This window comes from Salvelinus fontinalis, chromosome 8, assembly GCF_029448725.1.
Source record: "Salvelinus fontinalis isolate EN_2023a chromosome 8, ASM2944872v1, whole genome shotgun sequence".
NCBI classification, from domain to species: Eukaryota; Metazoa; Chordata; class Actinopteri; order Salmoniformes; family Salmonidae; genus Salvelinus; species Salvelinus fontinalis.
In genome coordinates this window covers 9559889-9585440 of record NC_074672.1, presented here as the reverse complement: position 1 = coordinate 9585440, position 25552 = coordinate 9559889, and the positions used below count along the sequence as shown (strand labels likewise).

At 44.1% G+C, this 25552-nt stretch overlaps 3 protein-coding genes across 3 annotated transcripts; 1 reads left to right on the top strand and 2 right to left on the bottom strand.

Moving 5' to 3' along the window:
- Nucleotides 1-600: 600 nt before the first annotated feature.
- inavaa (innate immunity activator a) lies at nucleotides 601-13633 on the bottom strand. Its single transcript, XM_055930917.1, has 10 exons — nucleotides 13532-13633; nucleotides 7136-7244; nucleotides 6383-6516; nucleotides 6044-6166; nucleotides 5167-5407; nucleotides 4862-4915; nucleotides 4455-4758; nucleotides 2997-3158; nucleotides 1916-2672; nucleotides 601-1787 (listed from the first exon to the last, which is right to left on the bottom strand). The coding sequence occupies exons 2-10, from the start codon at nucleotides 7203-7205 to the stop codon at nucleotides 1692-1694; spliced, it is 1941 nt and encodes a 646-aa protein (XP_055786892.1). The 5' UTR covers nucleotides 7206-7244; nucleotides 13532-13633; the 3' UTR covers nucleotides 601-1691.
- Nucleotides 13634-14598: 965 nt separating this feature from the next.
- zgc:195245 (uncharacterized protein LOC565483 homolog) lies at nucleotides 14599-22502 on the bottom strand. Its single transcript, XM_055932809.1, has 5 exons — nucleotides 22452-22502; nucleotides 19637-19676; nucleotides 19250-19421; nucleotides 15841-15985; nucleotides 14599-15514 (listed from the first exon to the last, which is right to left on the bottom strand). The coding sequence occupies exons 1-5, from the start codon at nucleotides 22500-22502 to the stop codon at nucleotides 15410-15412; spliced, it is 513 nt and encodes a 170-aa protein (XP_055788784.1). The 3' UTR covers nucleotides 14599-15409.
- A 1307-nt stretch (nucleotides 22503-23809) lies between these two features.
- On the top strand, nucleotides 23810-25494 carry LOC129860494 (protein kish-B-like). Its single transcript, XM_055930916.1, has 3 exons — nucleotides 23810-23953; nucleotides 24270-24401; nucleotides 24656-25494. Exons 1-3 carry the CDS (start codon nucleotides 23944-23946, stop codon nucleotides 24736-24738), a joined length of 225 nt encoding a protein of 74 aa, XP_055786891.1. The 5' UTR covers nucleotides 23810-23943; the 3' UTR covers nucleotides 24739-25494.
- The last annotated feature ends 58 nt before the right edge of the window (nucleotides 25495-25552 follow it).

Below are 25552 nucleotides of genomic sequence, written 5' to 3'. Positions count from 1 at the left end.
AATATAAGTGCAGCAGTAAAATAACAATGGCGAGGCTATATACAGGGGGTACCGGTACAGAGTCAATGTGTGGGGGGGCTATACTTTGACTTTCTCTGATGTCACTACTATGGAAGTATATTGCAGTTCAACATTTATTCTTCCATACCTTATTGCCATGACAGTGACACCCAGCTTCTCTTTTTAGGTGTGGCCCTATGTGCAGAGAGCGCCCCCTGGCCCACTGTATGTGGCACTGCCGCTGGGTTGTCCTCAGTGTGTATCTGGTAGTGCTCTGCTGTGTGATACTACTGATCATCCTCTTCTGGCTCGGTCCTGAACGTCTGCTGTGAGCTGATGAGATTTAACACAAACACTTCCTGAAGGAGACAGATAGACAAAGCACTTCCTGGTTCTGACCTGGCTTCTGATTGGTCATTGAACAGCTTCACCCAATAAACATTCCTGAAAGAATCACATTTCAATTCTGTGATTAATCCATTTAAGTATGACAATGTCACTGTTTTGTCTTTTTTGTGTGCTATGATATTTTATATTGACTAGAAACAGATGCCTCTGCAAATGTATCTCTCTAAAAAGAAATTGCACTTTGAGAATCAGTAATATAAAGCCTTTTTATTATAAATATACAAACAATATCAAAACTGATATAATCAACTGGTTAGTACCACAACAAAACCGCAATGCAGTGAAAACATCCAACACAATCATGCTTCAAACCAACCATTTAGATGAATATAAATGAATAGTTTAACAGGTTAACATTCAGCTTATTTCGTGTTATTGTTAGTGTACTACAGCTTAAGGAGAAACAGCAACATTATAGCATTTTCTAACACTATTTTCAAAAATAATATGAAAAATGATATAATAAAATTCTAGTGAGAGTTACAGGTAACTGCCCCCAAAAGATCTATGCCAAGACGCATTGAAGCTGTTCTAGCGGCTCGTGGTGGCCCAACGTCCTATTAAGACACTATGCTGGTGTTTATTTTATTTTGGGAAGTTACCTGTATATTGTGCCTATACTGCTTGAGGAAACCGCTTAAGTTAATAGATAGAGAAAGAAAACAGATACAGTCTAGACATTTTATTAAAGAAATAAATGATTATATTAGGAAGGCCTAACTTAATTTGGAACCTAGGTGAACCTTGTTGTGCAAATATGTGTACCACACACAAAGAGAGTCTACAGTAAGCAGTAATCTTGAAATGTTATAGCCAGTTAAAAATGTATGAAACTTGTTACAAAAACTTAGCATATTTAACCTGTAGAAAATAATCAAATTGACTCACAATATCAACTTTCTTTTTAAAATAAAATAAATAAACTGGCAAAGCGCCTTACATAGAAATTACAAACTTTCTTTACATAAAGATTAAATAAAATACATACGTCACAAGTGGTAGAGCTAGGTGCTTATCATGGTACCCAACTACCCATGGAGCCAAAGTTGTCTTCTGCATTTTGTCAGGGACAGTTGTCCTTCACCAGGGACATACAGTATAATCTCACAGAGTCCATTGATTCAATAAATACAGACATACTCAATAGTTTAGAGGGTCCTTCGCTCCTCGTGTGTAGCATAGCATTCTGCAGTAGGGCGACTCCCCCTGGTTACAGCCAGAGACATATACTGTATAGATATACACATATAATTATGTACCGTATACAGTATATATGGCTGTGCTTACACCTGGCTAACGATCTCTGAGTCCTCTTCAACAAACCACTGCACTGGAGTTCCATCTGCAGCCCTCTGGAGGATCACCTTTTGGTGGGGACCCTGAAACACAAAAACACATTCACATTCCTTTAGTTCCATATCTATATGTTTTAAAATATAAATGGGGGATGCTAGTTATGCTAAGATAAATGTGTGTTATGCTGGTGAGTGTTAGAGGGCATTGTCACCTGCATATAGGGCGGAAGGTGAGGGGACGTGGGGCTCTTTACTCTGAATGACCCCTGCCGCTCCAGGGAACCTGGGCGTGACTTCTGGAACTGATTTTGGAACTGGTTCCGCTGGTGCCAGGATTTGAGCTCCTCTGACACCATCTCCCTGGGTAGCACCCGGGCGAGGTGTTCGGGGTACTCCCTCAGTGACGGGGTACGTACGAGGTGGGTGTAGGGGAGTGGGAGCTTCAGAACTCTCCTGGGGGATAACGGTGGGGGCCCATGTCCCTCCTGCTGCCAGTGCCTGTGCTGGGGCTGGGGGACCTTGGAGGGGGAAAGGTAGAGATCCCTCCCCAGGGGACTGTTCAGGTCCTGCGGGGAAAGAGGGGAACAGTGTCCTTCCTCCGCCATTCTCCTTCTCAAGCTGGGAGAGGACTGGTGCTGGTTGTTGTTCTTGTAAAAGCTGGGGCTGTTGTAGCCATTGAACGCAGGGCTGGTGGGACTTTTAGCTCCATAGTGGAAGCCGTAGGGAGGAGGGCAGAGCTTGGGGATCTCTGTGGGTGCGGGGCCCTCCCTGTCTATGTGATTGTCCCGGCTGGGGGAGCTGGTGTAGGAGGGGACAGAGTGTTCAGAGCTGCTGTCCTCAGAGCTGGACTGGTACAAGCGCTGGGGAGAGTACTGTGGAGACCGAACCAGGAACTCCGGCCGTCTGCGTGGCAACCTGGCACGCCCACGTCCTTCACTCAGGTCGTGAGCGGGCTTACTTTTGGGAAGTCTGAGAAGAGGAAAATAGACAGAGAAGAAAAAAGTTAACTACTGTGATGCAATTTGTGTATGTCTCTCTCCCTATAACGTGCATTAATACAGCAACTTTATTACATGTATTAGTCAATGTATTTTATGAATATAATTGATGTTACTTATGTCAAATCCACAACCAAAGTCCACAACAACAGACACATGAGAAGACACAATAAAGCTAATCAACACAGTCATGTTGCTATGGTTTTGACATTCTGTGTTATGGTGTTGACGTTGTGTGTGATGGTGATGACATTCTGCGTTATGGTGTTGACGTTCTGAAGCATTGGTTGTTTACCTGAAGGACTGTGAGTACTGTCTGCGTACGTGCAGCTCTGGAGTAGAGGGGGCGCTGGAGGAGTGGGTTTGTCCATGTCTCAGAGCCAGGTTCTTAATGGAGGGGAAGTGGGAGGGCAGGACTCTACTGTCTGCAGGAAACACTGGGGTCCCTACTGGACTGCTGCTCCGAGAAAGAAGGAGATAGAGAGGGTGCAGGGCAGGAGTATAACAACTGCTAGTTCAAAAGTTAGAGTCGTGCAGTATATTTAGTCAAAAGCAAATCCCTTTTTATGGGGTTCTGAGCAGAATAAATATTTTAGTAGTGAAGTAGGGCCTGCACAGTCAGCTGCTCCACCTTTCCCAGCTAGCAATGAGGAATCGGCCCAGAAGCGTGCCTCTTCCGGGTGGTCGGAACTGATTGAAATGGCCCGGAATCAGGTGTTGAACTCGGCCCAGAATCAAAATGAATCGAATCGGCCCAAGTACATCGGGCCGTTGCTGTTTACCGGAATTCAGCCGACTTTGCAAGCATCTTACCAGAACCCTCCCAGAAGCGGCCTGATGCTAATTTAAATAAATGTATACAAAATTTCCCAATTTAGTAATTTTAAATATGACTATTATACATTTTATACATACAAATTTTACCCATCCACACGTTTAAAAAAAAACTGTCTTGTCCCTTCACTGCAACTCCCGTACCAAGCTGCACTGCTTCTTGACACAATGCATACTTAACCTGGAAGCCAGCCGCTCCAATATGTCGGAGGAAACACCATACACCCGTTGACCGTGTCAGCGTGCATGTGCCTGGCCCGCCACAGGAGTCGCTACAGCGCGATGGGACAAGGACATCCAGGCGGGACAAACCCTCCCCTAACCCGGACAACCCTGGGCCAATTGTACGTCGCCTCATGGGTCTCCCGGTCGCGGCCAGCGTGGGTATCGAACCAGCATCTGTAGCAACGCAGTTTGCACTGTGATGCAGTGTCTTAGACGTCTGCGCCACTCGTGAGGCCCCATCCAGTTTTTCATGCTTATCAATTGCCTTGCACAAAGTATCAAAATACTAAAACACCACTTAAATAGGACTCTTAAATAATGTCATTTAAATGTTAATTTTATTTTTTGATCACAGAAACAATGAGAAAATATGGAAAAATTTGTAATGAAACATTAATTATATAAAGCAGCCAGTGTAATCATCTGCCAGAGAGTAGCCACAATCGGACCCAAGCCCCAAGTAATACATTTGGGCCAGATGATAACTCACACAGGAATCAGCCCGAGCTCAATCCCGGCATGCCAGCCATAAGTAATACTGCCGAAGGCGGCCCAGACTGGGGCCACATGACGTCGGCCGAGTCTGACTCTCAGGCGAGTGCCCCGACTCTCAGCCGGAATCGGCCCAGATCTACTGTGCTAACTGGGTTATTAGTCCACGGGGTTTCAATCCAAAAAGGACGTTGACTCTTACCTGGACCTGCTGCTGCAGGCAGAGAGGGGTTTGTTGGGTCTTAGGTAGGGCTGGTCCAGGCTAGACTCTCTCCAGGGGGAGTTCTGGATGGGGGAGCGTTCAGGGTACTCCACACTGCAGTTGGAGCCCATACTGAAGCTCTGGGTCTGGGTCTGCTCCACACTGCAGCTGGAGACGAGGCTCTGGCCGGAGGAGTGTTGGAGACTGCCCTGGGAGGAGGAGGACTGGAGGGACAGGGAGCCCACAGAGGATTGCAGGAGTGGGTCTACAGACGCTGAGGGAGAGAGAGGGCCAGAGTCGACGTCTATGGAATGACAGAGGAGACATAATAGTAAGAGTCAGACATGATGACACTTTGGAGGTGTTGAATTGTATTGGCATTTCTACTGTGTTAGTTGATAACTCACCATCGTCCAAGGCCACTGCATCAGACAGGGAGCTGTCATCAGACATGCACAGATCTGGCGACAGAAAGAGGCTTTATTCAAGACTTTATTCAATTAGGGGAAGGGGTTGGGTGGATTATCAACATTGTAGCGTAATTCTTATGAAATGTATTGCTTATGTGATTCAATAACAAAACAATTGTGTATAAAAAAAAAAGACAATCCATCCATCCAACCTCCAGTGAGAACGGCACCTAACCTTCCTGCAGATTGCAGAGCCCAATGTGTCCAGATGGGGGCATAAGTAGCAAATGCACAGCACTCACCTCTGTGTTTGGCTGAGTCATTCTTCTTGTTAGTTGGTGGAGAGGAGCACTCCTTCCTGACCCTGTGCTGAAACACAGCTTCCTGTAGATCCTTGGCTTTCTTCTCCTCCCTCTTGCACTGCTGCAGCCTGCTCTTCTTCTGTGGTTTAGACAGGTGATCCTCCACTGAGAGTCTACGAGCTGCCTCAACGATCTGGAGCTGCAAGGCCAGGTCAGCTTCTAGGGAGTGGAGTTCTGAATCCTGTGGAGAAGGTTTTTAGCTTCAATCAAGGTCAAGAACACAAATAACAGGATTTAAAAAAAATCCCCTTTATCTCCTCAATTTCGATCTTGTCTCCTCGCTGCAACTCCCCAACGGTCTCGGGAGGCGAAGGTCGAGTCATGTGTACTCAGACCCGCCAAACTGCGTTTCTTAACACCCTCGCGCTTAACCCGGAAACCAGCCGCACCAATGTGTCGGAGGAAACACTGTTCAACTGACGACCGAGGTCAGCCTGCAGGTGCCCGGCCCGCCACAAGGAGTCTCTAGAGCGCGATGAGTCAAGTAAAGCCCCCCGGCCAAACCCTCCACTAACCCGGACGGCCCTGGGACAATTGTGCGCCGCCCTAAGGGACTCCCGATCACGGCCGGTTGTGATACAGCCTGGGATCAAACCCGGGTCTGTAGTGACGCCTCTAGCACTGCGATGCAGTGCCTTAGACCGCTGCGCCACTCATGAGGCGCAGGAAGAGCATTTATTTCACATTCTTACAAAAAACTTTGTGGAAACTGCAATAGATGAACTTCGCACTGAATCTTGCAAGACATTGAGAGATGTTGCTACACCTGGCTGCATTTCAAACGAAGCAAAACCAAACTGAGTAGCCTATACTGTACCTCTCCATCCTGGTGTATGAGTCTGTCGTCCAGTTTGAAGGACGCTCCTATTCTCCTGCGAACGCGAGGGGGCTTCTCATTAGGCAGTAAAGGGTAGTCTGACGGCAGTTTTCCGGTCAGCTCCTGTAAATAAAGCAAATCCCAAATCAAGTCGATTTGTTTGTAAACACACACTTCTTATATCTTAACCACCAACTCTAAATGTAGAAGAGGTGATTTGGAATCACGTTCTCATGATCACGTTCCCAAATGTCACCTCAAACTCTGAGGATGTCCTCTTGGTCTAATGGGTAAGACGCTGTGTTGACTAGAACCCCTAATTGCAGTGTGACTACTCACAGCCTCTCTGATGCAGAGTTTTTTGATTTCCTGTAGACACAGTTCCAGTTTCTCCTCCAGAACCTGATGCTTCAGCCTCATGGCCCGGGTGTGAGTGGTCAAGTCCTTGACTGGCGACGTGGGGCTGTCGGGACCTGCATCGCACATAGATGATGTTAATGGAGATTTTAAAACAGAGCACAGGCCCCCATTATAGGCATCACATGGTGCCACATTTGGAGGTTTTATCACAAAATGAATGATCATTATGGATGATATATTTTTTCTACAGATGTAGGATCTTAATTTGATCACTCAGTTGCAGGATAATTTTTATGCAATGCAGGAAATGTACAATTTATAGTGTATTTGAGGTTAAAAAAGGCTTCTAAAGTTTGTAATTTCCATTTGGACATTTCAGACTGATTTTAACTTGTGAAAAATGTATCAACCTCTTCAAAAAATGTTGCTGCAGGATTATTTTCCTGCTGTAGCAAACTGGCTCAAATTAAGATCCTACATCTGTACCTACCCTAGTAGATGCAAGATGGCGCTGACAGATGGTCGCCTCGCTTCAAGCCCTTAGGAAACTATACTATCACTAAACTTCTAGCTCCTGAATTTATCTCTAAAGTTCAATATTTGCACATACAATTGTAAAAACAGCTTCAATATTTAGGTCTCAGCATTAATAATATGTTCTGTGCTTTCTATAAAGTTTTATATCTGCACCTAGATCTAAAGTTCCGCATTGTTGATGTGTTGAGCTCCTACCAGAGTTGATTATAATCCCACTGTCAGTGTCACTGATCTCCTCTTTATGCATATCCTCTTTATCCATCATGGCTGTTGGAAGGTCTTCTTTACAGTGTTAAAACAATACCTGTTGGAAAAGAGTTAAATAGTTTAATCAGATTGTATAAATCATCATTATTCACACAAAAAACATATCCAACGTTTAGATCACTCAGGAAAGTGAAAAATTGCTTAACCTAAAAAACTATTACAAAATATTGCACAATCATCAGTTTCCACCCCTGATGCTGAATGTCTCTTTAAACACTGATTTAGTCCCCACTAGTGCTGCCCCATCTCCCTCTTCCCCCTGCTTCCATCCTCTTCTCCCCTGTTCTCCTATTACAATAGGCAGCAGCCTCCACGCTTGACTCGGCACATGTGCGAGGGGTCCAGGGGTTAATCCAAAACCGGGCGCCATGGCGACGGTCACAGGGCACAACACCATTCTCCGGAAGGGTGTGTGTGTGTTGTGTGTCGCCGTGAGGTGTGTCAGAGGGTGTTTAAAGGGACGGACCCGCAAAAAGACCCAGAAGAAAGCAGATGGCTGCAAGGCAAGGAAATTACCCCTCTCATGGACTGCACCTGTTCCCCCCTCACAAAGTCTCACCCACACACAGACGGGCACACACCAGCTCTCCATTCAATTGGTGTCCAGAGAAACAACCCTCAAGGGGCTTTTGAAGTGGAAGAATGTCTGAATGCTTAGCCTGTCTCTGTAGCATCAGACAGCTCACTTAAAGCCACTGGAGATTCATGATTTGGCACATCTCTGATTTCACTGACACGTTCTCACACTGTAGAACACATAAAAAATGTGTATGTGTGCAACTCGTGTTTATGGACTATTCAATAATCTGCCACTTTATATGCTGTAGGATGTCCTTGAAGCTAACCCAAGATTCTAAAAGTGACTTATAAAGCCCAGCATAAGGGACAGAACAGCAAGTTGAAAATCATGCTTGGGTTCTACAGATGTAGGATCTTAATTTGATCACTTTTGTTTCTGATCATTTTCCTGCACATCCGGAAATGAAAACTTGTCGTCTATTCAAGGTTTAAAAAAGCTTCTAAAGTTTGTAATTTTCACTTTAAAATGTCAGACTTGATTTGCCCTAATGAAAAATGGATCAACTACAAAAAATGTCCATTAATTATAATCCACATAATTTCCAGTTGCTGCAGGATTATTTTCTGCTGTAGCAAACTGGCTCAAATGGAGATCTTACATCTGTATAGCAGGAGAGGAGGTGAAGGCTGACTCATTGACAGACTTGATTCTCATGTCATCTGACATGAGTTGGGGGGAGTTGAGGAAGTCAACTAAACATAAGACTAAAAAAATCTATATTTAGTTTCTAGGTGAACAACTTTATTTTTCATTCACGTGTCTGTCATCAGCTGTAGCTGTACCACTCCTCTCCTCCATGTTTCAGCAGATCACAAAGGACTTCTTTATGGCAGCTAACGAGATTATAAGATATCATTACCATCCCTTGTAACAGGTCAGTAGTACAAGTATGTGTAGAATGGCACCATACTCCCTATATAGTGTACATCTTTTGACCATAACTCTGGTCAAAAGTCATGCACTATCTAGGGAATAGGATACCATTTCATACACACCAGAAGACTTTTACAACACAGGAAATAACTTCCTTTAGACCGAATAGCTATTGGGGATGCTGACATGTATCTTCTGTATCTATGTCTAAAAACACAACTACAGTATGTCAAAGAACAGAAGGAGCTCATGTAGCTCATGTCCCTATTCACATTCAGAAATGTAGCCTTAGCCGCTGTGGGTGACCAAGTCCAAGTAATCCACTGGTCCTATCTAGAGCAGTGATGTTTAGAGATGGGTATCAGGCCTGTTCCTGTAGGGATCATGAGAAACCCCTTGCCAGGATGTTATTGTGTTGAGTCCCACTGGCTGGGTCGGCCTATATCGGCCCATCCTCTGTCCATTCAGCAGAGTAACTCATGTGGACTGATGCAGCTTTGAGAAAGCCAGAGCAGCACAAAGGGTGAACAGCATGCTATAGTCTACCGCTGTTGGCTGAAAACACAGAGGCAAACAAAGGCTCTATATCCCCTGTATCCATCCACCAGTCTGCATAATCTACTGTGGGTTCAATAACTGCTGACACCTCTGGATGGGCTGGATCCAGCTCCAGTCGAGGAGGAGTGGTGGTTTGCCTGGCCCAACAGTGAGACAACAGAGCAGGAGGAGGGGGGAAAGGAACAGAGCTGGGGCCTACAGTGAGACAGTGGAAGGAAGAGGAACTCTAGCTTTGAATGAAAACTGATATGAGCAGAAACAGAGCACATTCCGAGCATATCATTTTCGATTCCAGGCTAGAATACCTCCTCTCAAAGAGAGGAAATTAACAGGTCTGAGTCTGAGTGGGTGAAGTGGAGTGAGGTAGGGGAATTTAGACTCCCTGACGCAGCCACATGAATAATATAAAACTGAGACGGCAACAGGAACACAGGAACTGGCTAATCAGACGCAGTCATAGGCAGGGTAATGTGGTATTTTGCCCACTTACACCCCATAACTCTCCCAAGACTTTCACAATGTCTGTGGTTACCTGGAGCCTATATCTACTGAGTAAGTGGGTGGAAGAGTTGGGTTGGGATACAGCATCATTCAGGACCTTCTAGAAGTTGTAAACTTATGCCAAAACATACAACATTTCCCATATAGTATTTGTATGTGAGCACTGACAACATAGGGTGTGGAAAGAGGGAAAAACATCAGAACTTTTTTTTGTCACATGCACCGAATAAAACAGGCGTAGACTTTCCCGTAAAATAATTACTTAAGAGCCCTTTCCCAACAATGCAGAGTTAAAAAGTAAGACTGTTTTTAATAAAAATGAGCTAAAGATAAAAAATAGGAAATAATAACACAATAAAATAACAATAATGAGGCTATATACAAGGAGTACCGGTACCAAGTCAATGAGCGGGGGCAAGAGGTAGTATAGGTAATTAAGGTAATACCCCTACATGTAGGTAGGGGTAAAAGTGACGAGGCAATCAGGATAGATAATAAACAGGGGTTAATGTAAATAGTCTGGGTAGCCATTTGATTTACTGTGCAGCAGTCTTATGGCTTGTGGATAGAAGCTGTTCAGGAGCCTTTTGGTCCCAGACCTGGCGCTCTGGTACCGCTTGCCGTGCGGTAGCAGAGAGAACCGTATATGACTTGGGTGGTTGGTCTTTGACAATTTTTAGGGCCTTCCTATGACACCGCCTGGCATAGAGGTGCTGGATTGCAAGGAGCTCGGCCCCAGTGATGTACTGGGCCATACGCACTACCCTCTGTAGCGCCTTGCGGTCGGATGCCGAGCAGTTAATATGCTCTCAATGGTGCAGCTGTATAACTTTTTGAGGATTTGAGGGCCAATGCCAAATCTTTTCAGTCTCCTGATGGAGAAAAGGCATTGTAGTGCCCCCTTCACTACTGTGTTGGCATGTTTGGACCATGATAGGTCTTTAGTGATGTGGTCACCGAGGAACATGAAGCTCTCGACCCGCTCTATTACAGCCCTGTCGATGTGAATGTGGCATGCTCGGCCCTCCATTTCCTGTAGTCCACTATCAGCTCCTTTGTCTTGCTCACGTTGAGGGAGAGATTATTGTCCTGGCACCACACTGCCAAGTCTCTGTCCTCCTCCCTATAGGCTGTCTCATCGTCGTTGGTGATCAGGCCTACCACTGTCGTGTCGTCTGCAAACTTAATGATTGTGTTGGGAATTGTGCGGGCCACGCAGTCGTGGGTAAACAGGTAGTACAGGAGGGGACTAAGCACACACCTCTGAGGGGCCCTCGTGTTGAGGGCCAGCGTGGCGGATGTGTTGTAACCTACCCTCACCCCCTGGGGGCGGCCCGTCAGGAAGTCCAGGATCCAGTTGCAGAGGGAGGTGTCCAGTCCCAGGGCCCTTCGCATAGTGATGAGCTTGGAAGGAACTATGGTGCTGAACCCTGAGCTGTAGTCAATTAACAGCATTCTTACGTAGGTAGCCTTTTCCCAGGGCATTGACATCATCATATTGACATTTAATATTGCCCTAGTCTTCATACTGTATACAAGTAAGATTGCTGAAAACATAGGGTGAGGACTGAGGAGGGGTGAATTTGAAAATCAACAAATCACTCCATTGGGTCAAGAATAGCCAATTAGCTCAACATTTCCTGTAGAAGTATTGCCATTACCTTATGCTCCACCCTATAGCACATGACTTCATTGCTGTTGTCATAACAAGCTAATTACACCAGTCCTGTGATGATGATCACAGCAAACGATGACAGCTATCTAAGGAGGGTTTCTCAGGATAGTAGCTTACGGTTACACCCATCCTCATTCCCCTCTGCTCGCCGGACCATGAAAACGAAGTATCTAACGGGAAACGGTTTGTTTATAGGAGGAGAGGATGATGGTGAGGATTCACCATCACCATCGTCTGTCTCCCAGACTTTCCCTCTTATCCACCATCCATTCCCGTGAGCCTCTGGAAGACTGTGTGTGTGTGTGTGTGTGTGTGTGTGTGTGTGTGTGTGTGTGTGTGTGTGTGTGTGTGTGTGTGTGTGTGTGTGTGTGTGTGTGTGTGTGTGTGTGTGTGTGTGTGTGTGTGTGTGTGTGTGTGTGCGTGTGTGTGCCTCTGGGATTCTCCTGGAATGTAGCCCACCACCACCATTGCATTACCACTGTGGTCGGGTCTAGGCTGCTGGAATTACCAACGGGGGCTAGCTACCCTAGGAAACAGTGAGGGATGCCTGTGTGTGTATGTGTGTGTATGTGTACGTGTGCATGTGTGTTCAACTGAAACTAAACCAGGCCTATGTGAAGCCTGTAATTAAGATTCTCTAGGGTATGCTGATACTATGGAAGAAACCAAACGACTTTACAGTATGTCTGATTTCAGAGGCTGGTCAACAGCCAACATCCATTCAGCAAAATAGATCCATTCTGTTCTGTCTGTATATATACAGTGGGAATGGAGAGAATGACTCAGCAGACTGATTATTGATCATCATTGATCTAAATGAAACTTCAATCCAATCCAAAGCCCATCAATACTATATATAGTTAAGAACAAATTCTTATTTACAATGGCGGCCTACCCCGGGCCAAACTCGGACGACGCTGGGCCAATTGTGCGCTGGCCTATGGGACTCCCAATCACGGCAGGATGTGATACAGCCTGGATCCGAACCAGAGACTGTAGTGACACCACTTGCATTGAGATGCAGTGCCTTAGACTGCTGGGCCATTCAGGAGCCCTATACTAGGAACATGTTTTCATATGTCAACTTCCATTCAGAACTGTGTCATCATTATTAGAGGCTTAGTTTTCCAATGGAGACAATAATAAAAGTTGCCGTAATGAGCAACACATACTTTCCTGGTCCCTGTCGGTGGAGGCCATATCCTAGCCAGACACAGCACCTCTGTTGCAGACCAAAGACAATATAGATACAGAGACCTAAGAAGAGATCCTCCATTGTTCTCCAAGATCAAGCCATATGGCTTTCTTTGACTCTCCGGGCCTCAAGACAACTTAATAGTGGTCAACCCCTGTAAATTATGGTAACAGGATGTGTGACTGACTGACTTAGCTTCTTCGCCCTTTCATAGTATCTCTGGTTCTTTTCCTTTACCCTACAGGTCACTTGTCAAATGATCTATGTGCTTGTCACAAGTAAACAATTCAACTTTGCAAATACTGAAGCAGAATTAACACTGAGGTGTTACAGTTCAGTGGGAGTTGTTTGTCAACAATTTCAAATGGACAACTTTCTTGTGTAGTGGCAAATAACACCATGAAACTTTTTTCTGTTCAAAGACAAAAGGCTTGTTATGTGAGACCATTACATTAGCTACTTGTGTCTCATCTTCCTGTGTTAAATAGCGTTCAACATGTGGCGGGATCTACTCATTACTGTGTCATTGAAATGACTAGTGTGTTTAGAGTCGACACACTCTTGCTGAGTAATATGGACTATTGCAATTTTAATTCTGGGAAGTAAACGTTAAGCAATTGTCGTGACTCACAGTTTATCAGACAAATAATAACCATGTAAAATAACAGGATGTCTGAGAGTGACTCATCTAAAGTAAAAAAAATATTTGATGTCTGAAATAAAGCATACTTTTCAGAGTTGAAAAAGTCATCCTCAGTCACACAGAAAGAACTCAAATAGCTGCAATATAACATCGAATTATACTTTGTATCAGTTGCCCATAGTTTATCCCTGTCTACATTGTAACATTGTAACAACCAGAGTGCAATACCATGTCACTGTAACTGTATTCTCATTTTCCCATATAACAACAATACGTTCATAAAACTCGAATGTTTTTACCTTCTAAACGCGTTGGTCCAGCAATCCTGAGGACTTCACAGCATGCTGAGTCTTTCTCAAGTCAGATGTGTGATGGGCATGGGGGGCGGCGTTCCGTTCTCTGGTGGGACATCTGTCCTCAGATCATACCATTATCTTGAAAGAGAGAGGGTTGTCTCACTTGAGCTGTGGGTTTAGTTCCCCAAATGCAAAAGAGTTTTACGTGGATCAACTGTTGTGAGTTGTGAATTGTACAGACTTTTTATTTTACGTGGTATAGTTTCTGAACCATTTAAAAAAGAATAAAAGAAATGTAACTTTAGGTTGGTTAATTTCCCCTATCTACGAGGAACATTTTCAATCGAGAGCATTTTTTTCTCCAGACACGCTCTGCCCCATTGACACAGCACACGACACCGGGAGGGGGGACATTATAGTAGAGAATGATAGCTGGAGGAAAGAAAAGTTTGGGGGAGAGGCAGAGGCGAGTGCCGGTGGACAGCTGGCTGGTAGGAGTGTGATGGAGCCTGTCGCTTGAATAATAGCATTACACTTACAGCCCACTGACTTGAATGCGTGACATGCATCCAACATTTTACAATGCTGAATTTTGACTATAGTTGTTTTCTCAGATTGGCTAATAGCCTGCCCTACAGTTATAAACGAGTAATATAAGAATTTACTTAGTCACCCAAGGAGAATTATGGATTGTAGAATACATTTGAATTAAATAAGCAACCCATGTTACCCCAGACCCGCGGACATCCCTTTACTGCCTGGTCGGCGCCGGGAGGGCATGTCGTTATAGCTACCCCATCCCCCACACCTCATCCTTCCAGATGGCCAGCTTTTTTGCTCATCCCGTGATGGAATGAAAAGATCAGCTAGTTAAGTCCTATTGCCATGTGAAAGACCGCAGTGAGAGGGAACTGTTGAGGCCAGGAGAGCTACCCAAGTATCGATTCTCAAAGTTGTCCCTGTAGATTCTAGAACACAAGGGTTATTGAAAAAGGAATCATTTTAATCCTGGAAATCTTTATTGTCTTCTTGATAAATACATTGCTTAAAAAGAAAAGGAGCAACAAGAACAGGCAAACAATTCATTTAAACGAAACTAATACACATACCATCTGTCATTGGTGGTTTAGCTATGAGTGACAACTGATGCTTTAACGACAAAATCCAGAGTTCCAGTCACTGTCATGTGTCCAATAGTGGAGTAACCTATATTTAATTTATGGACTTTGAAAAAAAATGAACAAACCCAAAAAATGAACACACTTACACATTGACACTATGCTGCTGTAAACCAAGTGACTGACTTGAATGCAGACTTCAAAACAAAAAGTATTTCTAGTAAATAATAAAACATACTTAGAAAAATAATGAATCTATTTATAAAGAACAAAATATTTGTCCTGAACATACACATCATTTACAGTAGACCTATGCACTTTCACTCACATTCTCTACATTGAAACCTATTGACCAGTTCCTACATTGAAACCTATTGACCAGTTCCTACATTGAAACCTATTGACCAGTTCCTACATTGCTTTATATTTATCACACATTTTCTTATTTTATTCTTTATTTGCTTTTTTCACAAAGTATAAACAGTCCAGCAAGAGATGCATATCAGTCCCAGTAGTAGTCTTTTTAGTAACTTGCTGCAGTGAAGTTGACCCTCATCATATAGCTGTAGGTTATGGGGCACAGTGGAGGCTGGTGGAGGGTGAAACAGGAGGGTGGTCGCATTGTAATGGCAGAACCATTCTGGTGAGGGAGGTGTAGAAGTGCAGTCTTTGGACTCTTGGGTGTAGAAACGGGCCGCAGCCAGAGCCTTTGTGGTGGGAGGCTGCGGGGGGTGATGGGAAGGGACAGAGCATCATGTGGCCTTCATTGCCCAGACACCTGTGTGCGCCTCAGGTTGTCCTTCACGCGAACAAACTCAGGGACACCTTTCTCCTGCTCCTCTTGACGCCTGATCTCTTCCTGCTCATACTGAAACACAACAGTAGATTTCAGACACTTAATTTTACATTTGATTCATTTAGCAGATGCTCTTATCCAGAGCGACTTACAGTAGTGAGTGCATCCATTTTTAAAAAACTTTTTCATACTGGTCCCCCATGAGAATCAAACCCACAATCCTGGCGTTGCAAGCGCCATGCTCTACCAACTGAGTCACACTGGATCCAATAACTTTTCCCCCCCTTCTCAAACATGGTCATAGCCTATTTTTGTAAATACACAATTTGTTTATCCTCTTACTGTTAACTACATAGTGTGTGTGTTTCTGTGTGTGTTTGTATGTGTCTGTGTACTACCTCCAGCAGTATCTGCTGTCTCTTGCGTAGTTCAGTCTCCAGTTCTAAAGGAGGCCGCAGAGCCAGTTCCTGCTCTCTATGCTGCTCCAGCCTCCTCTGTTCCAGGACTCGCTTCAGCTCAGGCTTCTCTCCCGGTAACATGCCTCTAAAGGGGCACAACAGACAACATATTCAGACATATTCACACTACTGAGCCAAGCAGAGCTGTACTGTGCCGGCCTGGTTTGCATCCAACATAGTTGCGAGACCATGCAGGCACAGCTTGCTCTGTGCTGTGCCAAGCGGTGCCTGCATGTCTGTCTACAATGTGAAAAGAAAATATCAAAGCCAGAAGAGTACGGATCGAGTTGGCATGGTTGTGTGAAAAGGGTATGACATACACCGTCCTCAGGCCTCAGTGTATAACGCGTTAACTGTAATGTCACTGTAATGTCATTACAAGTATGTGTGTTCCATGCCATGAGGCAGACAGAGCCACAAATATAAATGAAAATGAATACACACACACTACAACTGGGAATAAAAGCACCATCATTTAGTTACCAATACGGGTTACCCCCCCCCCACACACACACACACAATTACACTACATGGCCAAAGGTATGTGGACAACTGCTCTTCGAACATCTCATTCCAAAATGAGGGGCATTAAAATGGAATTGGTCCCCCCTTGGCTGCTCTAACAGCCTCTACTCTTCTGGGAAGGCTTTCCACTAGCTGTTGGAACATTGCTGCGGGGACTTGCTTCCATTTAGTCACAAGAGCATTCGTGAGGTCGGGCACTGATGTTGGACAATTAGGCCTGGCTTTCAGTCGGCGTTCTAATTCATCCCAAAGGTGTTCGATGGGGTTGACGTCAGGGCTCTGTGCAGCCCTGTCAAGTTCTTCCACACCGATCTTGACAAACCATTTCTGGATGGAACTTGCTTTGTGCACGGGGGCATTTTCATGCTAAAACAGGAAAGGTCCTTCCCCAAACTGTTGCCACAAAGTTGGAAGCACAGAATTGTCTAGAATGTCATTGTATGCTGAAGCGTTTAGATTTCCCTTCACTTGAACTAAAGGCCCTAGCCCGAACCATGAAAAACAGCCCCAGACCATTATTCCTCCTCCACCAAAACTTTACAGTTGGCACTATGCATTGGGGCAAGTAGCATTCTTCTGGCATCTGTCAAACCCAGATTCCTCCATCGGACTACCAGACGTTGAAGCGTGATTCATCACTCCATAGAAAGCGTTTCCACTGCTCCAGAGTCCAATGGCGGCATCAAGCATCCAGCCGATGCTTGGCATTGCGCATGGTGATCTTAGGCTTGTGTACGGCTGCTCGGCCATGGGAACCCATTTCATGAAGCTCCCGACAAACAGTTATTGTGCTGACATTGCTTCTAGAGGCATTTTGGAACTCAGTAGTGAGTGTTGCAATCGAGGACGATTTTTTACACGATACGCGCTTCATCACTCGGCTGTCCCGTTCTGTGAGCTTGTGTGGCCTACCACTTCGCAGCTGAGTCATTGTTGCTCCTAGACGTTTCCACTTCACAATAACAGCACTTACAGTTGACTGGGGCAGCTCTAGCAGGGAAGATATTTGACTAACTGACTTTTTGGAAAGGTGGCAATGTTGAAAGTCACTGAGCTCTCCAGTTCAGGCCATTCTACTGCCAATGTTTGTCATGGCTGTGTGCTCGATTTTATACAACTGTCAGCAACGGGTGTGGCTGAAATAACAGAATCCACTCATTTGGCCATGGAGTGTATCTGCACCATTCATTTGGTTTATGCGTTGGCAGATGTGATCTTTCTTAAAACTTTTGAGACATACAGTGCACTCAGAAAGTATTCAGACCCCTTGACTTTTTCCACATTATGTTATGTTAAAGCCTTATTCTAAAATTAATTAAATCGTTTGTTTTTTTCAATCTACACACAATATCCTCATAATTACAAAGCAGTGTCGCTGCACAGCTATTTTCAAGTCTCTCCAAAGATGTTCGATCGAGTTCAAGTCCAGGCTCTGGCTGCGCCACTCAAGGACATTCAGAGACTTGTCCCGAAGATACTCCTGTGTTGTCTTGACTGTGTGCTCAGCGTCATTGTCCTGTTGGAAGGTGAACCTTTGCCCCAGTCTGAGGTCCTGAGCGCTCTGGAGTAGGTTTTCATCAAGGTTATCTCTGTACTTTTCTCCATTCATCTTTGCCTCAATCCTGCCTAGTTTCCCCGTCCCTGCCACTGAAAAACATCCCCACAGCATGATGCTGCCACCACCATGATGCCGCCACCACCATGCTTCATGGTAGGGATGGTGCCAGGTTTCCTCCATATTGGGACACTTGGCATTCAGGACAAATAATTCAATCTTGGTTTCATCAGACCAGAGAATCCTGTTTTTCATGGTCTGAGAGTAATTTAGGTGCCTTTTGGCAAACTCCAAGCGGACTGTCATGTGCCTTTTACTGAGGAGTGGCTTCGATTCGGCCACTCTACCATAAAGGCCTGATTGGTGGAGCGCTGCAGAGATGGTTGTCCTTCTGGAAGGTTCTCCCATCTCCACAGAGGAACTCAGGAGCTCTGTCGGAGTGACTATCGGATTCTTGGTCACCTCCCAGACCAAGGCCCTTCTCCCGCGACTGCTCAGTTTGGCCAGGCGGCCAGCTCTAAGAAGAGTCTTGGTGGTTCCAAACTTCTTCAATTTAAGAACGATAGAGGCTGCTGTGTTCTTGGAGACCTTCAATTCTGCAGACATTTTTGGATCCGTTCCCCAGATTTTTGCCCCAACACAATCCTGTCTTGGAGCGCTATGGACAATTCCTTCGACCTCATGGCTGGGTTTTTGCTCTGACATGCACTGTCAACTGTGAGACCTTATGTAGACAGGTGTGTGTCTTTCCAAATCTTGTCCAACAAATTGAATTTACCACAGTTGAACTCCGATCAAGTTGTAGAAACATCTCAAGGATGATCAATTGAAACAGGATGCACCTGAGCTCAATTTCGAGTCTCAGAGCGAAGGGTCTGAATACTTATGTAAATAAAAATATCTAAAAACCTGTTTTTGCTTTGTCGTTATGGGGTATTGTGTAGATTGATGAGGGGGGGAAACAATTTAATCTATTTTAGAATAATACTGTAATGTAACAAAATGTGAATAAAGGGAAGGGGTCTGAATATTTTCCAAATGCACTGTATAATAGAACCTATAGTCTATTTCTGTGTATATTGTAAGTATATGGGAGTCTTTATTTCAAGTTGGTCCTTTGTAACTCAGTTGGTAGAGCATGGTGCTTGTAATGCCAGGGTAGCGGGTTTGATTCCTGTGACCACCCAATCGTAAAATGTATGCACTCGTGACTGTCGCTTTGAATAAAAGTGTCTGTTAAATGGCATATATTATATATTATTAACCAACCGTTTGGTGCTGAGCAGTAGTTCGCGGTGCAGGTCGTGGTGGCTGGGTGTCTCCACTGTGGAGCCGTTCAGTTTCACCCTGGGCGGCTGCTGGGACTGTGTCTGAGTCCCCTCCGGGACCTCACTAAACTCTGTAGACTGCCGGGACAGGGGCTCGCGGCACACATAGTTCTCTCCAGGAGAGAAAGGGTTCATTATTTTTCGGATGATTTGGCACAAGTCTAGCCTGATTCTTGCCAGCTCTGTTGCTGTCAGAAAATTCCAAAAGGAGTTGACAAGAAAGCAAAAACGGACAGGCACTCAGGTTAGCACAAGTCAACCTGTACCATCAAATCTAGATCACATAATTCATTAATTGAATCAGTACTAGGTTTTACTATAGATATACCTTTTCGGTGGTGTCGAAATCCTGGCCGCTGAGGAAGCACCTGAAAGGTGAGAGAAAAGAGAGGAAATCATAAATGAACTCAAGCAGAGTATAACAAACATTGCACTGCATGAGGTCCTGTAATATGATGCAGTAGGGAACAACACATCCACACCACATGGTACCAAGGATACGGTGTAAAACAGAAAACTGATGAAGACCTCACAGTTGAAACACTGTCAATGAGCCACATAGTGGAATCTCTTTCAACGTTTGCTCCACATGTTATTTGATCACCATCTCCAGAATCTGCTATGAAACAGTAGATGTGTGTGTGTGTATTATTTTCCTATAGTGCAAAACAATATCCATCACAGAACACCTTTTAATCAAACAATATGCTATGTAATCAAGTCGTCCCTTGGTTAATCAAGCTGCTTGTTGATTTGCCCTGTGAGAGCTAGGTTGTGTAATTACATAGGTGCTACAAGAGGAAGTGCCATCCCTGGCTAGGCTATTAACGCATGTCGTCTGTATTTACTCAAAGTGCTGTCGCACAGAGGGAGCCGATGGCTGACGACTAATTTATGTAACGCGCCTTATCACCCTTTCAGATCGTCAGGTCTTATCAAATGTTTGGCTCCACCCTCAAGGTTGCCAAGGTTTCCCTGGCCCATTCTCAAGCTCATCATCACCACAGGAGCTTTTAATGTCATCGTGATAACAATGCCACGTTAACTATTTGATGGCAAAAATCAACAAATATGAGAGATCGTGGTACATAACGATGCATGTTTCGTCTTTCTCATTATACCCTGGAGGCCGTTGAAAAGAAAACACCAAGCTATTAGAACTGAACAACTTTTGCACCTTTTTAAAACCATGTAATAGCTTTATTATTCAACTTGTATAAGTCTTTATGAAGGTGAATGTATTGTAAAGTGTTACGATTGGACGTACAGAAATGGCTACCACAGCTGGTGAGAGAGAATCAACTCATCATAACAGACTGTCCCTTCTAGTCCGCACACAGCAGAGCACATGCCTCTGCCAGCCACACCCAGTAGTTGAAATCAACTCTTGTTTGGAAATAGGCCTCATGGATAGTATCATATTAACCAGCGGGCAGATGGCAGACTGCAGTTGTTGTGACTGGCCTTTCACTAAGACAGACAAAGTCAAAACCCATCTTGTTCCAGACCACAAGTAATGTCAACACTGCAGGTCTACTACAGGTCTAGATTGTCTTGTGTGCTGGACTGATGGCGCTGCATACATAATATGTTGGAGACAAGGAGGCTGTGGGAAGTGACTGCTATTGGTGCTGCAGCCCATCAACTACCCAGCATGCCCTGTGCCAAGTTGGGCCTGCATGTCTGTCTATTGCTGCTTTTCGACTGTAACGCCGGTGTTACAATAGTGTATACACCCTTATGTTATACTACGGAAATTGTGTTTCCATAGCTAGGGTTGACAGTGAGGACTTGTGAAGAGAAGAATCAACCTCTGCATAATCAAAACAGTTGCTTTGTAAGGTGTTAAAGTTCCTAAAGTTCACAGTTAGCAATTGTTATGTAAATGCCAGCTGGAAAAGTATCAGTGGCCTGGCTTTTGCCCCAAGTGAGAGCATGTCCGCCAGAGCTATGGCCCAGTGAGACACGGGTGCCAGTCCACGTAGATGGAAATAGAAAAGTCTGAGCTTTTTGAGTAAAACACTGGGGTAAATCCTGTATGGAAATGTGCCATATAAGACATGTCACTCTATATTAAAGTCAGTATGGTGCCAAGAACTATCTGCTATCTATGGCACTGGGTGTATAAACTACGCTGTCCTGGTGCCCTCTCTCTCGCTCCCCTTCCCTCCCTCTTGGAGCCAGGTCCCAGCAGGGTGTTGATCTGGAAACGGAGGATTAAGAGGGACAGACAGGGAACAGGGTGACTCACTTTTAGCCCAGGACAAAGCCGGGGACGGAGACTGGGACAGATCCAAAGTTAAGGACTGCGTGAGTGCCAGTCGCCATCCAGACCAGTCCAATCTGGTCTACTGGTTTTTTCCCTCCCAAACCATTGAGGCACCGTTGCCGAGGGGGCATATGTGTTCTGGAGTCGGGAGATTAGACCGCTACATCACTCTGACACACATCATTCCATTTCATATCATTGTGCTAAACCACAACAACTACGTATTCATTTCTTGAGGGGACAACCTCTTAGATTGAATTTGTATCACTATATCGTCAGTTTATGGTCAAACCAGTTCAATAAGAAGTTTGTCCCTTCTTGCTAGATTCAGATGAATAATCTTTGACAGCCCACTTGGCCACCTTGTGGCCATTAGTGGTAACATTATTTTTTATTGTATTGTTTAATTTAACCTTTATTTAACTAGACAAGGCAGCTAAGAACAAACTCTTATTTACAATGACGGCCTACCCTGGCCAAACCCTCCCCTATCCCGGATGACGCTAGGCCAATTGTCCTTCCACACACGGTCTGTAATGGTCTATTACTGATTAAATATTGACACTGTAAAGTTGTTGCTCTGCCTTGAATATAACCCCATAAAACATCTCAAATCCAGAGAGCAATGATGTCCATCCATTGGACTAATGCATAATGAACATTGAATCCAATCTTTAAATGACATTATCAATCATCATCCACACAGATCAGATACTTTTCTGTGTTTAACAGATTCACTTGTTAACCATAGAAATATAACATAATTATATTTCTCTGGTCACCACCACCTGTGACAGGTGGCCAACAGACAACCAGACATGACAGTTGAGCCTCCAGTTCAGACAGGAGTTCATAAGATAATAAATATACTCACTTTCTTTGCGCTGTATGACCCTTCCATGGCACGATCACCACAGTCACCCATTTCTATCAAGCTACAAGATCCCCCTCTCTCTTATTCAATAGTCCATTGTCAAATGCCACACACCTCGACACAGACAGGTGTCTGCTTCTTTCTGGCTTCCGAATCCAACATAGTAGTGCGGTCGCTGAGTAGAAGACTGTCTGTAGGTTACAGTTCAATGACTTAACCTACCAGTTGTCAACACACAGTGGTAGTAGGCAACCCCTGTGATCCCGTTACGCTATTCAAGATTATGGGTTGCGTCCCAAATAACACCCTTATTCTCTATATAGTGCATTCCTTTTGATCAGGGCTCTTGTCAAAAGTAGTGCACTACATAAGGAATAGGGCACCATTTGAGACGCAAGCTAAACCTCACCACAAACCACAACCCCCAGGGATTGGGATGTCAGATTAGCTAATTGCCGTGGACACCAATGCTGCTTTTAACCACTCCAAATTACAAATGTAATGTAATGCAGAATAAACAAGCGGAGTTGCTATGCTGCTTTTAAACCAAGGCCTTTATGGCAGTGATGGCAGTCCTCTCAGCATCTTTGGGAATCTACTCCTTGACAGCTGAGCCCTTTAATGCTGTCTAGTAAATCTGACAACATGGTCTAAGGCCTTTATGCTTTCAAGTAAATTAATTAATATATGGTTGCTATTACTGTAGGGTGTTTTCAATAGGTCCAATACTGTAATGTTACACGAACCAACAGGCCGGGGGAGTAAAAGAGTGATAGAGTATGTTTGCTTGCTACTTTAGATTATATATAGGATTAGACATTCGGTTTCCCAGACACAGATTAAGCCTAATCTTGGACTAAAAAAACATCACAAATTGAGATTCTCCATTGAAAGCACTTTTTAGTCCAGGACTAGGATCAATCTCTGTTAGGAAAACCAGCCCTAAATGTGAATAGAGTGAGGTGGATTTTCCCGCACATGGGGTGCATTTTAATAGTGTAAAGTGGCTTCCTCTTATTGTCTCCTTTCCTCACATATCTGAAAACATCACATAGGTCCAGTTTAGCTCTTCAAGTCAGTGCAGAATGCAGATGTAAGTAGAAAAGGAAAAGCTTCCGCTTAGAGATGCACCCTTATTGTACCAGATATGGAATAGAATGGTTTTGCAAATGGTTTTCGTATACTTGTATGTCTCAAAAGCCCTCAGATTGTCCTACTACTCAGATACATGTAAATGTTTATCTGGTCAAACAAATACAAATGTAGTAGCTGCCTGCCTTTGCTTCCAGCATTCATTCTGTTCCTGTGATGCTGCTTGTTCGTCGATCCATTAGTCCTTCCTTTCCAGTAGCACTCAAATCGACATATTTCGAGCTCTACTGATCAGCCTGTTTACAGAAGTCGCTCATGTATAACTACTAAACAAACGACAAGAAGCATACAGATACGTTACTGATTTTTAAATCTTTGGCAGTAACGACAACCTGTGAAAATGGCAAACGGTATGCGACGCTTATTTCTGCATCATAAAACAAATGGAAGTACAGTTGCTTACTAACGTAGTTAGCTAACTAACTTTAGCCACCAGGAAGTTCAGGTGTTGTTAGCAAGCCAACTAGCTAACGTTAGCTAATGTGGAGACGTGGCTCACAGCACAAGCCATTCATGTCAAAAGCCAAATGAAGCCCTAAATGATAGTCAAACTTGCTTGAAATGCACAATTCGTTAACTTTAGCTAATTTCATAAACTGTACAAAAAAAAATCTGTGAAATGTATACATCAATTTGCTATAATGCCTAGTATATTTCTCTGAACAGTGTATTCATTCGATGGTTTACTGGTGTTCGGCTTGCTGTTTATCTGCACGTGTGCCTACCTGAAGAAAGTGCCTCGAGTGAAGGGCTGGCTGCTGGCAGAGAAGAGAGGGGTCTGGGGGGTGTTCTACAAAGGTATTTAGTGGGAATAAGATGGTGCCTCCCAAAATAACATGCCAGAGATTGATAATTAGTCAACAGCGTTAAATCAGGCACCCCTAAACATATGCTTTCTAAAAGGGAAAGTTAAGCATGATTTCATTAAAAGTTAATGCATATCACTTGTGCATTTTGCACAAACACCTCCACTGGCTTTTCTAATGAGTGTGAAATGTGATGTTTTTGACAACTTGATATCACCTTGATTGTCTTTGTTATTGGCTCAACAGCATCTGTGATTGGGACCAGACTTCACCTGACAGTGGCTCTATCCTGTGTGACCATGGCGTTCTACGTTCTCTTTCTAAAGTGACCAACTAGGAGACTGGACTGTCTAGTCTGGTCCCAGATTTGTTTGACAATGACAACAATGGATTTGGCAAGACCGCACAAACAGATCTGGGACGAGGCTACATGGACACTGCTACTGAGCTTGGAACCAATGAACAATGTGGCGAGAAAAGAGGATGGGGCTACACACTTTTGAAATGTGGTCTTCTGTTTGTCAGCACGCCACACACCCTTCACTTTCTTGAAGTGAGATGTTTATTTTATTTGGAATGGTGATGAAAAAGACACTGACTGACACAGAGATCAACAACATGAGTGTCCCCCTGTGTGCAGTCAATGGTCAAAATGGGATGGTTGATTTATCTCTTTCTGTTAATTCTAATTAAGGAGTTTTGAGATTTTATGTGGGGGGTTTTTGCAAGACAAATGGTACTGGTGTAAATATATTCCATGTGCCTGTCTTGTTGAATTTACTGCCAGTTACTTGAGTGAAGAGTGAGGCTTCACCATTGTGTGACTAGTGCTGTTGGGGTTCAGGACTTTGGACTAATGTACCTACACAGGACCAATGTATAATATAGCCATTAATTTGACATGAAACATGACACTAATGATCTGAACCACATCTTAACATTTTCCAGTACTTTGTCCCTTGTTACAGTGATGCAAAGTGTATGTTTTTATAAGTGTGATGTTCTAAGATGTGGATGAGGGTGAACATGGAAACAAAGTGTTTCAAATATATCACAGTAAATAAATGCATTTTAACAATTTATAAGGTATTTATATATATGTACAGTACCAGTCAAAAGTTTGGACAGGACAAAGCCTTTGAG

Coding starts and splice junctions, on each gene's coding strand:
- inavaa (XM_055930917.1), bottom strand. CDS start 7,205: ATGATGGATAAAGAGGATATGCATAAAGAGGAGATCAGTGACACTGAC. Junction 6,517..7,135: donor TGGGATTATAATCAACTCTG/GTAGGAGCTCAA, acceptor TGTGCGATGCAG/GTCCCGACAGCCCCACGTCG. Junction 3,159..4,454: donor GCCTGCAGCAGCAGGTCCAG/GTAAGAGTCAAC, acceptor TTCTCGGAGCAG/CAGTCCAGTAGGGACCCCAG.
- zgc:195245 (XM_055932809.1), bottom strand. CDS start 22,502: ATGGGTGACTGTGGTGATCGTGCCATGGAAGGGTCATACAGCGCAAAG. Junction 19,422..19,636: donor ATTTCGACACCACCGAAAAG/GTATATCTATAG, acceptor TCTCTCCTGGAG/AGAACTATGTGTGCCGCGAG. Junction 15,986..19,249: donor CTACTGCTCAGCACCAAACG/GTTGGTTAATAA, acceptor GTGCCCCTTTAG/AGGCATGTTACCGGGAGAGA.
- LOC129860494 (XM_055930916.1), top strand. Junction 24,402..24,655: donor CTGGGGGGTGTTCTACAAAG/GTATTTAGTGGG, acceptor TTGGCTCAACAG/CATCTGTGATTGGGACCAGA.